Here is a 14,470-nt window from a genome sequence, read left to right as displayed (position 1 = left end):
ACACACACGCACTCACACACCAACAGTGATTGGCTACCACTTCGACACCCAGAGCGGGAAAGAACCGGCAACCCTCCGACTGCCACATGACTGCTCTTACCGCCTGAGCCAATATTACCAGACCAATAAATGTTTTAGTCTCATCGCATATTTCGTCCTATAGTTTCATGAGATTTGTATATAGATATTTTATATAATTGTAGCATGACCTATGTGGCAGCATGGTGTTGCAGTGGATAACATTGTCCCATTGTCCCTCTCCAACTCTGTCCAAGCTTATCCCTCTCCCACTCTGTGTAAGCTATTCACATTACTTTTAATAGATACCTGGTGGATGGGTAGTAGATACCTCTGTGATAATTCATGGTTATTTCATAATCTTCCACCTTCCTTAAAATCACTTAAAAATACAGTCTTGTGCCAGTCCGATTTCAAGTATCTTCAAACAAAATAATGTGAAATGAATGCATTCTAACTGTTAAATATAGGCCAGACTCTACAGGATTTGACCTGAAAATTGACATGTGCTAACTCAAAGAATGATTCAGGACCGCATGTACTAATTTGGATACATTAGTGTGCTCCTAGATTTTTCAACAGGAACACATGTTCTCCTTTCATGTTATTGCAAAGCCCTAGATATATGCTTTCTCAATGTAAAGACCATCAATAATATTTAGAACCTACCTATGTGACGCACAATAGGCATTGTCATCATCATTCAGATGACAATTTAGCCAGTTAAGTTTGGGGTTTGCAAGGGCTGCCAGATTTAGAAGAGAGTCTTGTAGTATCTGTAATAGACATTGTGAATTGGGACCTTGTTTAAACATTGCACCAAAGGATGGTGCCCATAGCCCAATATCCTGCCCTACTAAGGCAATTATTTTTTTACTTGGTCCAGAATCATCAAAATTGTGCCCTCTACTGGCCCATCAGCAAAAACCTGGTTGATCTCTTATGGGTTCACAGTCTTCTCATTCTCACTTTGCCCTTTGTCTGAAACCAGTACCCTTTGGAGAAATCGCCCGTTGCCAAGATGAAAAATATTATTTTTGCTCAATGCGAAACATAGGGTTGACTATACTCCTTTAGGCGAGAACTGCATATTCGTTCTGCTCACTAGTGATGACGACTAAGGAATTCGTTACTCACCACGAACCTGAATTCATCCATTTTATGTAATGGGAGGTGCCAACTGATCCGGGACTAGTGACTGGGGGGCATAGCATACAGTCTATAACTCCCAGGTGAGTCGGTGCGCGGAAAGGGTGCGGGTTATATGTGACGTAGTACATGGTCACGGCTTGAAAAGGCGTGGAAGAGCTGACAAACACTAGCCTACAGGACAGAAGAAGAGCGGAAAAGAAAACATTCTCAACGTGGGATTATTCGTGACAACTTTAGGATATCCGATTTGGTCCGCAAATAGTTCTGAGCGATAACAGAAGTTCCCCAGAATTACTTTGAAAATCGGAATCAAGAACTCGGTAGTTGAATTAAGAAAGCCTTCGTACTCATGGAAAGCAAAAGTAGTGCGGGACATGCGGGTGGGGTGCAGTGAAGTTACCAATCGGAGTTTAAAGACGAGACGACGAAACAAAACTGGTTTTTAAAAGTTGGCTGGCAAAATTGACGTCGCTGGGTTTCATTTTGTAAAGAAGAAATTGGTGTAACGATTAACAAGACATGAATTGCCTACGTATTCACGGAAATGTAACTATCTGACGATGAGAACTGACGTGAACACTTTGAGCGCTCACATTGATGGGACATGCGGTCTGCCTTGAAGTTTACCAAAATGACAGAGCAGAAGTATGCGGCCTGACGACATAGCTAGCAGACAAGCGAGCTAGGAACCAGGAATACGCTTTTGAGAATCGAGACTCGAAACACTGACTTGTTGGAATACGCAGTATAAACTGCCTACTTACAATATAAGTCTATTCCATCGGAAGGATTTACTCTAAATAACATTTTACTTTTAAAAAGTTTAATTTTTATTTGAACATTCTTCATTTGAACAACCGAAAGAGCATGTAACTTTGCTACAGTGGCTGGCTTGCTAAGTTTTGTGAAAATAACCCGACTACAGATGTTGTCAGCTCTCATGAGACGATGGCTCAACAGGCCCAAGGTAAGATTTTAAATAAACTGATAGTCTATAGGCTGCTGAAGTGTGGGTGTACAGTAGCATATGTGTTTATGCCGATGTAAAAGGCTATTGCCTACAAGTAGGTGCCATTCGTTTCAAAATTCTGTGGGCCCCCATTTAATCTTAACTGGTTTGTTACCACTATAGAGTGGTGGCCCAACTTTATTTTCACTTTGAAACAATGTAACAATATGGAATGCTTCTTGAAAACTACGGGTGACTATGGGAGCGCGTCAACAACAGAACCTATCGTTCCTTGATTTATGTATTGATTTTTTTTGTCACCGTTCTTTAAACTCTAAATTACACAACTAATATACTGTGAAAAATTGCGCGAGGTATGTCATCGAGCCGTTTGATTTAAAGCTCGAATCATGGCCTCTAATAGGTGTTGTTACAGTAGCCGAAATGTCTGATCGGGGATAGGTGTATCAGGTGTAGCCTCGTTGATATAGTTTTGGCACATGTCAGCAGAGGCGAAAGTCCACATGACTTTGGTGTAGCATAAGATACTGCCAGAAGCGTATCCGCCGTTTTTGATCTTTGCCCGTTTCTGTTCACTGAAGTTGAATGGCTGGATGTTTGGATTCGGTAAAGACAGGGTGCTAATCGAACTCATTACAGTGCATATGATCAAACTTGATAGAATTTGACGAATGGGCTGAATGTTAGGTGATTGTTTGTCTACTTTAATTGTTTCCCAAAATTGAATATGTTTTGGATGAGCTTTCGGGTAATAATTTCGCTATAGCATTCGGTATTAAAATAATTTCCTTGGGCTGCGTGTAAATTACAGTTTTTGCAAATGAAAGTTGCCTACGCGCCACTCACGAAGACCGTAGGCTATAGACATAAATATGTCGTATGTGCAAGGGGTAGGCCATTTCACAGTAGCATACCTTAGCCTACCAATAATTTGACAGACGCTCTTCGCGACTTGAGCCTACAGATGTGTTTCAGGAAGTAGGCACCTGAGGCCCTTTCGATATTTTCCACCTGCCAAGCAACAGTTGGTATTCTAACAAAATAAACTACAATGAGATGGCTCTGCACTGCTGTAGCTTCTATAACATTATACAAAACGGGAAACTAATCCAAGATGGAGAAAGGGTCACCATAGTACAATCTGAAGTGATTCTTCTACACAAGGTTCCTTCTATACAAGATAGTCACTAAAGTGTGGTTCACAAAAATATATAAACTTCTGCCTACATCTTGGTCATATCGGGCTAATGCATGGTGTCTGTTTTTATTTTGTCCAGCAGCTTTAGTTTGGCTGCACAAGCATGTTTTGATTTGGACTGCCCTTTGGGGATTATGGGTTTCTTTTTGCAAACACGTTGCCTCCAGTTGAAAACCTCACACTCCCCATTGTCAGCTATATCATTGTGAAGATCCCAGCAAACAAACACATGCTGAGGGAGTCAGACCTCTCACCTTTGACTAAGTACACAAGAGGCAGTGTTTGTGTGTTCCCTACTAGTACAAAGCTTTCCTGGATGACACGGGTATATTTAAGGACCACACTGTGTGATTAAGGAGGTCTTTATATTGTGTGTACCAACCTATTTTGCTCACTGGCTGGCTATCTTAAACCATGTTTATCGGAATGGCATGGAGTGGCTTCAGTCTGGTGAAGGGGCCTTTTCCACTCGCCCACACTAATGAACCACAGTCATAATTTTGCATTACTTAATGCTGAAGCACTGAGTATCATGGCCATAATATAGAGTCTTGATAATTCCAACGCTTTATTGCAACTGCTGTGTGCAAGTCTGTAACAACAGTTATGTCATGTTTTCACATCGAATCTCCAGGTGGAAATGAAAATTGATCTTTGGTAAAATGACACCTTTAAATATATAAATGAAGTTTTATATGTCTATTTATGTCTACTACATGCAGAAACAAAGGCTAAAGTTTTGTTAATCCACCATTTAACTTTGTAATGGTTAATTTAGGGTGTGCTTTTGACAAAATTGATTTTAAAGTTGAGCCTTTAAAGCCCATTCATCAATTCATATTATAAATGAGTGACTAGCTTGTTAGTTTACATTTGGGCTGTTCCTGTAGGTAGATCAAGATAATCAGGGTATTGATTAAGACCTATTGGAACTTGATTGGACACTGACAGGATTAGGCAATCAACATAGTTTGCTGTTGGCATAATTCTATCATGGGTTAGTCCTAACTCCATGAACGAGATTGCATTTGAAAAAAAAAAATTCTTGCGATTTATCTTTAATCAGCACTTTAGTCAGCAATTTGGGGAGAGGAGATGCCTACAGAGATGTGGGGATGAGATGACAAAATATCCCCCATGAACGTATAGAACGAGTCAAGTCACAGCTCAAGCTCTGTAGCTCTGTAGCTCTGCTATTCCCTCGGGTATATTGTTTTGTCAGCTACACCTCAGTGTGCCCTTTGGATGCACAATTACTGCTTATGAGCCTCGACCAGGAGACCTGTGGTGATGACACTCAGTCAGATGTATGTCAGTCAGTCATCACAGCCTGGCTCACAGGGGCCAACCTGCCCAGAAAGGCCAAATTACAGGGTGATGTGACCAACCCCACCCCCCCCCCCCCTGCCGCCCTACGAGCGTTCACACTGTGCTGGCTCCCGGAACATTCCCCTTTCGATCCCAGCAGCCGCAGGGATGGGCCGGGGCCTGCGTAATTGCATTCCGACGCCTCATCTGCCAGGCTGCCGAGAGGCACGTTCAGGCTTGCCCCACCGCGAAAGCAGCTAGCATCGAGGTGATGGACGCCATTAAGGAGCACCTCCGTGCCACGTTTCCCTGAACTCCGCCGCCGAAAGGGCCCAGCTATGACTCTGAGACTCTCTCGCTCGCACACACTTTATCTGCCATGTTGGAAATGGAAGTTATTCCTGATTTTTCCATGAATGAAGTGTGATGTTGTGTTGTGGTGATCGGGGTGCAGTGAGGCGTCATTTCGCAGTGAATCATCATCTGGGCTCAGCGATTGTGCCGGAGGCTGTGTACTGAGTGTGCACTGCAGTCGAAGTACGCATCACCTGCGGCAACTGCCGTCCTGTTTCTGACCTCATAAAAGCTGGAAAGCACCCAAATCAAGAGTCTTTTGTGTGTGCGTTTTTCTCTTCTCTTCAATTGAAAGCTTCGGGCAACTTTTTTAGAAAATATCATGCTGAAAATGCCAAACGGCCAAAGTTTACAGTATACTGAAATTATGGGGATTTTCAATAGGAATACTTGTGCCATATGATGATATGTTATGTAATTACAAATGTTCAGGGAAATTTGCATTTTCGGTTTGCAATTCTTCAAAAGGAAAAATGAAAAACAAAGTTGGAGACAAATAAATTAGTGTCTTGCTTGAGAAAAGTAGTGATGTTATTGCACATGACTATGATTAATCTTGCTTACACCTTGTTACTAAACCACTGTGTGTGAACCGTCAGCGATGAGCAAACGTCTGTGTGTGCGCATTAAACGGCTGATTAAGTTTGGGTCAAAGAGAGTAAACAGTGGGGAACTGCCAGCACACTGTACGTATGTGGAAACCATAGCAGATCGTTAGTAGGAAACATGAACGTTTTTCTGGTATTAGAATAGTCTAAAATAAGGCTATGATAGTATCTCCTGAGTGCACTTAAAATATTGTTTGGTTCCGTTCAGTTGTTTATATTGTGCTGTGTGCTGCTGCAGTGTGCCATAACAGGGGGTCGGTTATGGGGGTCAAAGGTCAACCTGTACAAATTGTAGAGCGCGCAGTACTTTGTTTGCCTAAACTCCTTCCTTCCTCCGTATGCAGCGGTCCGACACCCGGCCGCTTGCTCGCTTCTTCTTTGCGGACGAGGAGGTGACCCGCGTGACGATGGAGCTCAACGCGGTCGACCTGCGCAAGGACCCGCAGAAGTACCTGGTGCTGCTGAACCGACTACGAGTCAGCCAGGTAAGGCCACTATTCTGTAGGTGTTAGAGCCTTAACTGGAATGGTTTCTCATCGGTCTTTCTGAGCCTGGCCTGTCTCCAGGCCAGCAGGGGTCACTGGTTAAACTGTGGGGGGGTTTTGTTCTCGCGCCAGGATCAGATGCTGCGCTCTATCGAGCTGGTGATGGAGGACTGCATCCCAGCACAGCGGCAGAGCCGGGATTACCACGTCAAGTTTCCCGACGAGATTCTGCATGAGAACCTGGGCGTGCAGCTGTGGTTTGCTGCAGAGGTGAGGTCAAAGGTCACACGGTGAAGAAAATTGGCTTCAGAAATGGGAGGGATCTAGACAGTCCCAAGCTGATCCATGTTGCACGCTGATCCATGTCCCAATGCTCTGACTCCTGCTAACCGACAGTTTGGCAGTTCAATCAGATCAGTGTACTGTCTGCTTATTTTTTTGGTTCATAAACCTTACTTTGCTTCAGGGCTTCTAGATGGACTATGATTGTTGCAAACAGGCAGCAGGAGAATGTCAAGTACTATGCTGATGATGTGGAAAACCGCCCTGGGTTAAACCAGTTTACTGACAAGTTTCACTGACTGAGTCGCATACTGAGATCGAAACGGTCCTTTCAAATGAGCGAACAAGCCGGTTGATAAAGGGTTTCATTGAAGAAACCTGCAGGAGTGTTTTTTAAATTCACTGACATCTTAAAGTATTTCAAAAATGTGTTCAACCCTTGTTTGGCAGGAAGCCACAAAGAGAACCATTCATTTACGAGTTTGTGGGTTTGTGTGCTTAACCGGCGTGTGTGCGTGTTTTGGTAGGGTGGCATACGTGCGTGTGCGGTCCTGGTTTCACGGTTCTCTCTGTTTGTGTGGGGGGGCAGTGCCTCTCGGCAGGCTCCTTCCTGGAGGTGCGGGAGGCGGAGGGGCAGCGCTTGCGCCCCCTAGCAGAGCAGGTGTTGCTGTGCCTGGAGGAGTCCAGGATGTACCTGAGGGAGCAGAGCCTGTGCGATGGCCACACCTACTCTCCGTCCTTGCGCGAAGCCCTCCTGCGCTACGACTCCGCTTTCTCGCAGTTTGAGCTCCGGTACCGCCCCCCGGGTCATGTGACCAATCCTTCCCCCTTCTTCATATCAGAGCCACCACAGCAGATGAGGACAGTTTTTGAAATAAAAATCAAAGTTGCACCGTCCACGTCAATGCAATGTTTACCATGACAGGCATTTACTGTATGCATTGGCTTTCCACCTCCGTCTGGTTGTTGAACTCAAGATGCAGTATTACTTGTTCAATCTCAGGAACTATGGTTGACTTGACTTTCTAAAATGCAGTCGTTTGCCAGACTAAAGGAAAGTAATTCAGGAAGCATTCTCAGATGGTCTCATCGGCTAATGCCATTTTGATGTGAACAGGCCTTAGCAGACATTGTCTGCTCCTCTGTTACTGTGCCATCTCTGCTTTCCAGGCCTCTTTAGATGATTGCCTTTCATTGTAGATGTGAGAACTTGGCTGTTGTGACGTATATCTATTGTACAGCTGTAATCCAGAAATGCTAAACTAACATTATTTCTGGGTAATGAACATAACTTGGGGCAAGAAGTTGAGTTCTTTCCCTGTACGGGGCAGGAAGGACAGATTGTTTAAAATACTGTAATTTTGAAAGGATGTATATAAAATCTTTCAGAGACGACTATATTTCCTGTAGATTACTGACCACTTGAAAAGGTCAACTCTAGTTTCTCCAGTATTATGTACAAAAGTATTTTGTGTTTCATACAGTAACATGTTTGATAACATGTTTACCATGTCAGGGGGAAAAAATTATATGTAGGTACCAGCATATGAATTATAGAAGTATAAAAAAGAAAAGGAAAACGCACTGAAAATCATGTGTGCTTTCTTATACATACTTGTATAGCTTAATACTCACTACCAGCAGCTAGTAAATAGAACACATTGGCTGTTCTCACTGATCAGTGTATGCAGAACCTGGAGCAGGTGTTCTAAGTGTCGTCTTGTTTGGTGCAGCTACGTTTCCACGGTGATCCCAGTGAAGTCGGCTGAGGAGCTCCAGAGACAGCAGGAGATTGTGGTGCTCTTCTGCGAGACCGTTGACAGGTGAGCCATACTCCTGACTCAGTACTTCTGATTAGGGGAAATTCACACCTCGCATTCATGTTCCACCCAGTGTTAAAAACTCCCCTACCCTTGAACTGTTCGTGAATGAATACCTATTCAATGACTCACTCAATCTTGCGTAACGTTCAAACGCAAAATTTGAATGTGTTATAGAAGTATGACGTTTGTCTGAGTGTGTAGAAGGGGATTAACATGTTTGGCAGGTATCTAGTGAAATGTGTGCATTGTCATTCATTTCCATTGCAAACACCCTTGCCCATTTAACATTTTCTACATGCCATCCATTTAATCGTTTGAATACATTACTGAAGCAGTTAATGTAAACTACCTCACTGTACATTAACAGTGCCTTACCTGGGTGTCTAATCTGTAAAATGTCTGAGTTGTAAACCACTACACAGTTGCTATGTACCGCTTGTCCCTCATGAAGCTGTAATCTCTACGGTCCCTCAGAGCACTCAAACTGGGCTACCTAAAGCAGGAGCTCATCGATGGCTACGAGCCCCTCGTCATGTTCACCATTCCCCGGCTGGCCATAATCTGGTGAGTCTGCTGTGACCTTCCACCTGTATGTTGACCTTTCACCTGCAGGCCGACCTCTCACCTGCCCAATACAAATGGTGCTTTCTCTTTTGTCTTTTTTTGTGTCTATGACCAGTAGAATTATCTGGAATTGATGACTGTGTGCTCCTCTCTCTACCTCTCTCTACCTCTCTCTACCTCTATACAGTGGTCTGCTGATCTTCCCTGACGGGCCCCTGAACCTGCAGCATGGCTCCCAGGGCATGTCCAGCCTCTTCAGCCCCTTCTACACCCTGCTAGTGAAAATAAGGTACCTACCTCCTGCCCCTTGCTTGCCTCTTCACCTCCCTCTGTCCCTGCGGAGCTTCCATTTGTCTGTTTGCCAATTCATATAACTCATTTCTCACAGTGACAGTGTAAAGATTCCAAGTGAATGGGAAGGATTTCTGTGTAGAGTAGAACCCCACCAGTCTAACAGTGCATCCCTGTGTAGAGCAGAACCCCACCAGTCTAACAGTGCTTCCCTGTGTAGGGACTTGCTGCGTATCCTGACGAAGGAGGAGCTTTTTGTGCTGGAGAAAAGCCTGTGTGCGGCAGAGTCCAGCGGCCTGCTCTGCTCAGCGCCCCCTGCTGGTCATTTTCCTACTGACTGTGAGCCAATGAGGGCAGTGGACTGTGGAGGGTCTCGGCGGAGGCTGTTCCGAAACTCACACGCCTTCCCGCCCTCCCTCCGCCCCACCAGACCCTCGGAGAGCGACCCACGGCCCCACAGCGTCACCTTAGACGATGATCGCATGGTGATCCACACACCCCCACCGCCTAGCGCCGTGATTTCCCCTGACGTTCAAAGCGCGGGCCCCTCCTCTGCTCCCCACATGCAGTCCCCTTTGACCCCGGAACCGGCCTTGCCAACAACCCCGCCCTCTGCCACTGGCTCAACCCCGTCCCCTCAGACGAGCTGTCTGAGCAGTCCCCACCCTGGGGAGCAGACTCCGAACACTGTCGGGCTCCCCGGCCCAGTCACGGAGCGGTTCTATTACTACCGCGGTCCTGCGGAGCCCAGAGTGAGCAGCAGCACCGAGCAGACCAGGAGAACCAACCGCCGGCAGAGCTGGCACTGCGGCCAGCTACCCCCCAGCATGGACACCAGGAGGTAAACTGGGGGAAATATCACACACACACTCACACACACACACACACACAACTGCATTCTCACGTGCACACACACATGCATTGACGCACTCAAATGTATTCTCTCTGTCACACACGCACACAACTGCATTCTCACACACACACACGTGCGCGCACACGCACACAGGGATGGAACGGTATGAAAATGGAATTCCACGGATATCCTGGCCAAAATGACCAGAGTATGTTATTGTATGGTATGATATCATCTTGGTATATGCTGACAATCTTTGAATGGTTTTCAAACATACTGCAGTTCACCATGCTTTGTACTGAAACAGATTTTTATTGCCTCACAACGCATTGTTTGGCTTCATTGAGAAAGTGCTGGAAGAGATTGTTTGCCATTAGTTCACAGTTGCTGAATAGTTGGTTGGAATAACGATACTACGGCAAGGTAGCCTCCAAGTGTAGAAATGATATTAACTAAATTCCACCAAAACACAGCAGTTAATACCCCAAATTGTTAAATTTGATCATTTCATTGAAATATTCTGGTAAATACCCTGGTTCGCGTAACCTGTAACTGTTCCATCCCTAACACATACGCACCTTACGCACATCACATACGCACGACGCGCACACCACCTCGGCGAAAACATGAATCTCATAAAGACACCACTACCAACATTCACACACTTGGTCTAAGGGAAACCCACTTTCCCCTGAGCGTGTTCCTGTGCGTGTGTGAGTCTTTAATGAGGCAGGGAAGCGGCTTGTTTTAAGCCTGCTCCCCAGGCCGTAATGACGGGCCCTTTGAAGCGCCTGTCTCAGAAAGAGCAGCGCTTCACGGCTGGCTGCACCCCCTGTGTCGGACCCTTGTTCCACAGAGCGGTGAGGGCCGGGGCTTAATTGGGGAGTTGGGGCCTTGTGGTTCTGTGGGTGGGTTCTGATACGACTGTCTCTGTCAGGCTGGGCATCAGGCACGCTGCGGGGCACACCAGCAGCAGGGACCTGCGGGCGCGCTACAGCAGCAGCAACGACATGGTGCATCGCCTCTTCGTCTGCATCTCCGGTGGGTAACTGACTGCACACTGCTGCTGGGCTATGAGCCGGGGCTGTGAGCCGGGGCCGGGCCTCTTATGTAATTGTTATAGTCCCACAGTCTCCGCTCCGATCTGGATACAATGCCACTAGCAGCTGCAGAACAAAATGGCTGCAGCATTTCCCAGAGAGGGAGCGGGGGATTTCAGTGTGATGCATGTATAACTAATCACATACTGGCGTACAGTGCCATAGGCTTCAAAACAGAGCACATGCAGGTGTGTGCACCTGAATTGTGGTTGGAAATTATAAGTTGAGGAGAAAATGGATAGCTTTAGGCCCGAAACATACCCTATGCACATCCGGGAACGCAAATGACGACACCAGGCCGACGTATTGTAAATGTATGGTCCGGTTATACATACTTGATGTGTGTACTTATGTCCCTGTGGAGGCAATACTGCAAACCTGAGTCCTCAAGGGGGTGATCCAGGACAGTTGTGGAAGACTGAGTGGAAGGAAGCACAAATGGAAGAAGGCGGCTTAATCTTATTGCCGGCTATAGTGCCCGTTTGACACTGTAGCTCCTGCTTGCGTTGCGCTAAGAATTTCAGGCAAGATATTTTTGAACACAGCAGCACATAAAACCAATATTGTGTAGCGCGAAGCGACTGTGTTTGCCTGCTTGTATATAGGGTATGTTTTGGACCTTCAAAAGCCTGCTACCCCGAATTACCTCCATACATTTCAGGTTGTGTCAAAACACTCCATGTAATGGGTGAGATTTTTAAATCCAATGACTGCATGAGTGGCCATATTACCACTCAGTCCATAATAATGATGATAAAATGAGTTGCAAGAACATGGTCCTAGCACTATAACACCTTAAGAAGCAGACTGTGTACCTTAAAATGGTAATTTAAAAAATAAATGTTCTATAATTGAATAGTGGGCCTGTGAGTTAATGCTGTGGGTCTGAGTTTGGTGTGGAAAATCTTTCTTTCTGCAGGGGTGGCTGACCAGCTTCAGACCAACTTTGCCAGTGATATGCGAGCAATTCTGAAAAGCGTCTTTGAGCTCATTGTCTCTAGAGATGACTCTGAGGGAGAGGCCGTTGAAAATAAGCGTAAGCATAATTTCTTGTGTGTGTGTGTGTGTGTGTGTGTGTGTGTGTGTGTACAGTGGGCTCCAGAATTTTTGGCACCCTTAAAAAAATTTTTTTTGAAAAAAGATATAATAAACGGCATGGGTAATGATATATTTTATGTTCAAACATATGGGAAAACTCTATACTTTTATTTCAATACATTTACTCTCATGTTTCAATGTCATAATCTAAATTATTATTGGCACTCCTAACAATTATTGTAAATGAAATCAAACAAAGTGAAATTGGCAATATAATTGCAATTGCATCCCTATGGATGGAAAGGAAGACTGACAGATGAGTAGTAGCAGTTTAAGGACTGCAGAGATTGGCTGTGTCTTGGGAGTCACCAAGTCTTTAAAAAAAAGAAGGTCATGGGTAGATCGTCCAGTAGGAGAATGTCTCCAGGCATACATCAAAATTTGCACAGAAATAGTTAAGTAAAAATAGTGAAACTAAATCTCAAATGTTTCTAGATGAAAGCTACATGTGTTTTTGCCTGCCTGCAGTAATGGGGGAAGAGAAGACCGTGCAGGATGGCTCCAGCCGGCAGCAGGAAGGGTGTGAGCTGTGTGAGAATCAGAGCAGAGTGGGTAACGTCACAGGTGAGGAGCTCAGACTCGCAGTCGCAGATATCCATGGGATATATTTGCATAAATTTGCCATTTACGTTTCAGGAACTGTTTGATTTGCAAAGCATTCCAGAATGCCGTTTAACTTCCTCCATCTTTCCCTCCGATGTATCCCATGATGCTCAGGGCCCCCGGCCTGGGTGCCAGACAGCGCCTGCAACCACTGCACGGCCTGCCACGCCCCGTTCACGCTGCTGCGTCGCCGACATCACTGCCGGAGCTGTGGGAAGGTGTGTGGACCTTACTGTCCCATCCCATCTCTCTCAGGGTGGGAGCAAAATGGGCCAACTGTGGTCGTTGGGCATACTGCAAAAGCATGACCTGCAGTGAATTGGCTCCACATAACTGCAGAAAAAATACTTAATTCCTGCTCAGTCAAAAAATTAGTTTTTTCCCATTTCTGCTCCTGTTGATGTCTGAAGTTTTTTAATATACCCCTCTCTCATCTGTCAGATTTTCTGCTCCCGGTGCTCGTCCAACGAGGCCCCCCTCCCCCGCTTCGGCCAGCGGACGCCGGTGCGAGTGTGCAACCACTGCTTCAGCTTTCACATCGTGGATGAAACCGCACTGCTCTGACCTGCACCGGCACCAACCCGAGGCTTCTGGGAAAGTGTCCATCGTGTCCGACACCAATGGGCACAGTGTGCATCGCCAGAAAGTGTACAGTGTATGATCGCAATATATGCCATAGCTCCCAATCATGATGCTCCTTAGCATCTCATTTGGATCTTTAAGAGGACCAGTTGTCACAATGCTCATGTTGGGAGCCCCCAAATTGCTGTATAATTTGAACATTTTGGTTGATATTATCACTGCTTGCACAAGTTTGATACTGATGCCATGTAAAAAAATATATTAAAATAAAAACTTTGTAACATTCTTGCTAATAGCTTCTGAGGCGAATTGACCATAGTCTATAAACGGCTAACATTTATATGCTTTTGTTTTGTCGGTAGGCCAACAGTAGCCTACACGGCAATTTGCAAGTTGTGAAAATATTTATCTTCTATTTTTCAAGAAAATTTGTCAATCATGGTGTTTTACAGGACTTGGCAGATACTGTAATTTTTTGTTTGTTTTTTGTAATTATGTACATGTCTGTCACACCAATTGGTGCTACACATTCTGAATCTAATTTATAGAGCAGTAGCCAAAATGGAATAAAATATGAATGCTTGGTTCAGGTGTATAAAACAATTTCAGAGTGGTGTTTTAAATTGTGTGTATATGACTCACATAATTATAGATTACAAATGTATTTTCTGACTTATTTTTTGGGGACATTTATACAGAGAACTTAATTTAAAGCGCAATGTTAATACTATATAAAATGCAAAGACAGTGTAATTTATTTTACTGTCAAATGTCTTCCCTGCCACAGGAGCCAGTTGTAATCTTAAGGTTCTGTTCCACTGAAAAAAAATCACATTTTCAGTCAAATTTACCTTCGCTGTTTACCTCTGGGAGTCATCCCTCGACTTTACAACTTTCAGGATAATACCACCTTTTGAATGATTAAACCAAGTGTATGGTAAAATTACTATAATTACTTTGGAGTCAATTTTCTCTAAACCATATTCCCAGACTTTTTTTCTCAGTGCATAGTCATCCTAACAACATTAATATTAATTTCTTGTTATAATATTTAGGGGTGGTTGCAGCATCACAAATCTCAGTGTTAGATCCTAAAATTGAATTTTTCTTCATGAAAAATCTGAAATTTCTATAAAAATGACTATAGGGTACTGATGATAAAAAAATAAAAAAAATTAACT

General features: G+C 44.6%; 1 protein-coding gene across 1 annotated transcript; it reads left to right on the top strand.

Moving 5' to 3' along the window:
* Window positions 1-1,276: 1,276 nt before the first annotated feature.
* zfyve28 (zinc finger, FYVE domain containing 28) lies at window positions 1,277-13,892 on the top strand. The gene is made up of 13 exons (XM_061236852.1): window positions 1,277-2,137; window positions 5,953-6,093; window positions 6,226-6,363; window positions 6,965-7,167; window positions 8,109-8,198; window positions 8,673-8,762; window positions 8,950-9,051; window positions 9,274-9,894; window positions 10,844-10,947; window positions 11,926-12,042; window positions 12,573-12,668; window positions 12,822-12,925; window positions 13,149-13,892. The coding sequence occupies exons 1-13, from the start codon at window positions 2,096-2,098 to the stop codon at window positions 13,269-13,271; spliced, it is 1,971 nt and encodes a 656-aa protein (XP_061092836.1). The 5' UTR covers window positions 1,277-2,095; the 3' UTR covers window positions 13,272-13,892.
* Window positions 13,893-14,470: the final 578 nt, after the last annotated feature.

This window comes from Conger conger, chromosome 3 (assembly GCF_963514075.1).
Source record: "Conger conger chromosome 3, fConCon1.1, whole genome shotgun sequence".
Taxonomy (NCBI): Eukaryota; Metazoa; Chordata; class Actinopteri; order Anguilliformes; family Congridae; genus Conger; species Conger conger.
Note: the sequence above shows the minus strand (reverse complement) of the source record. Positions and strands in the feature narration are given on the sequence as shown.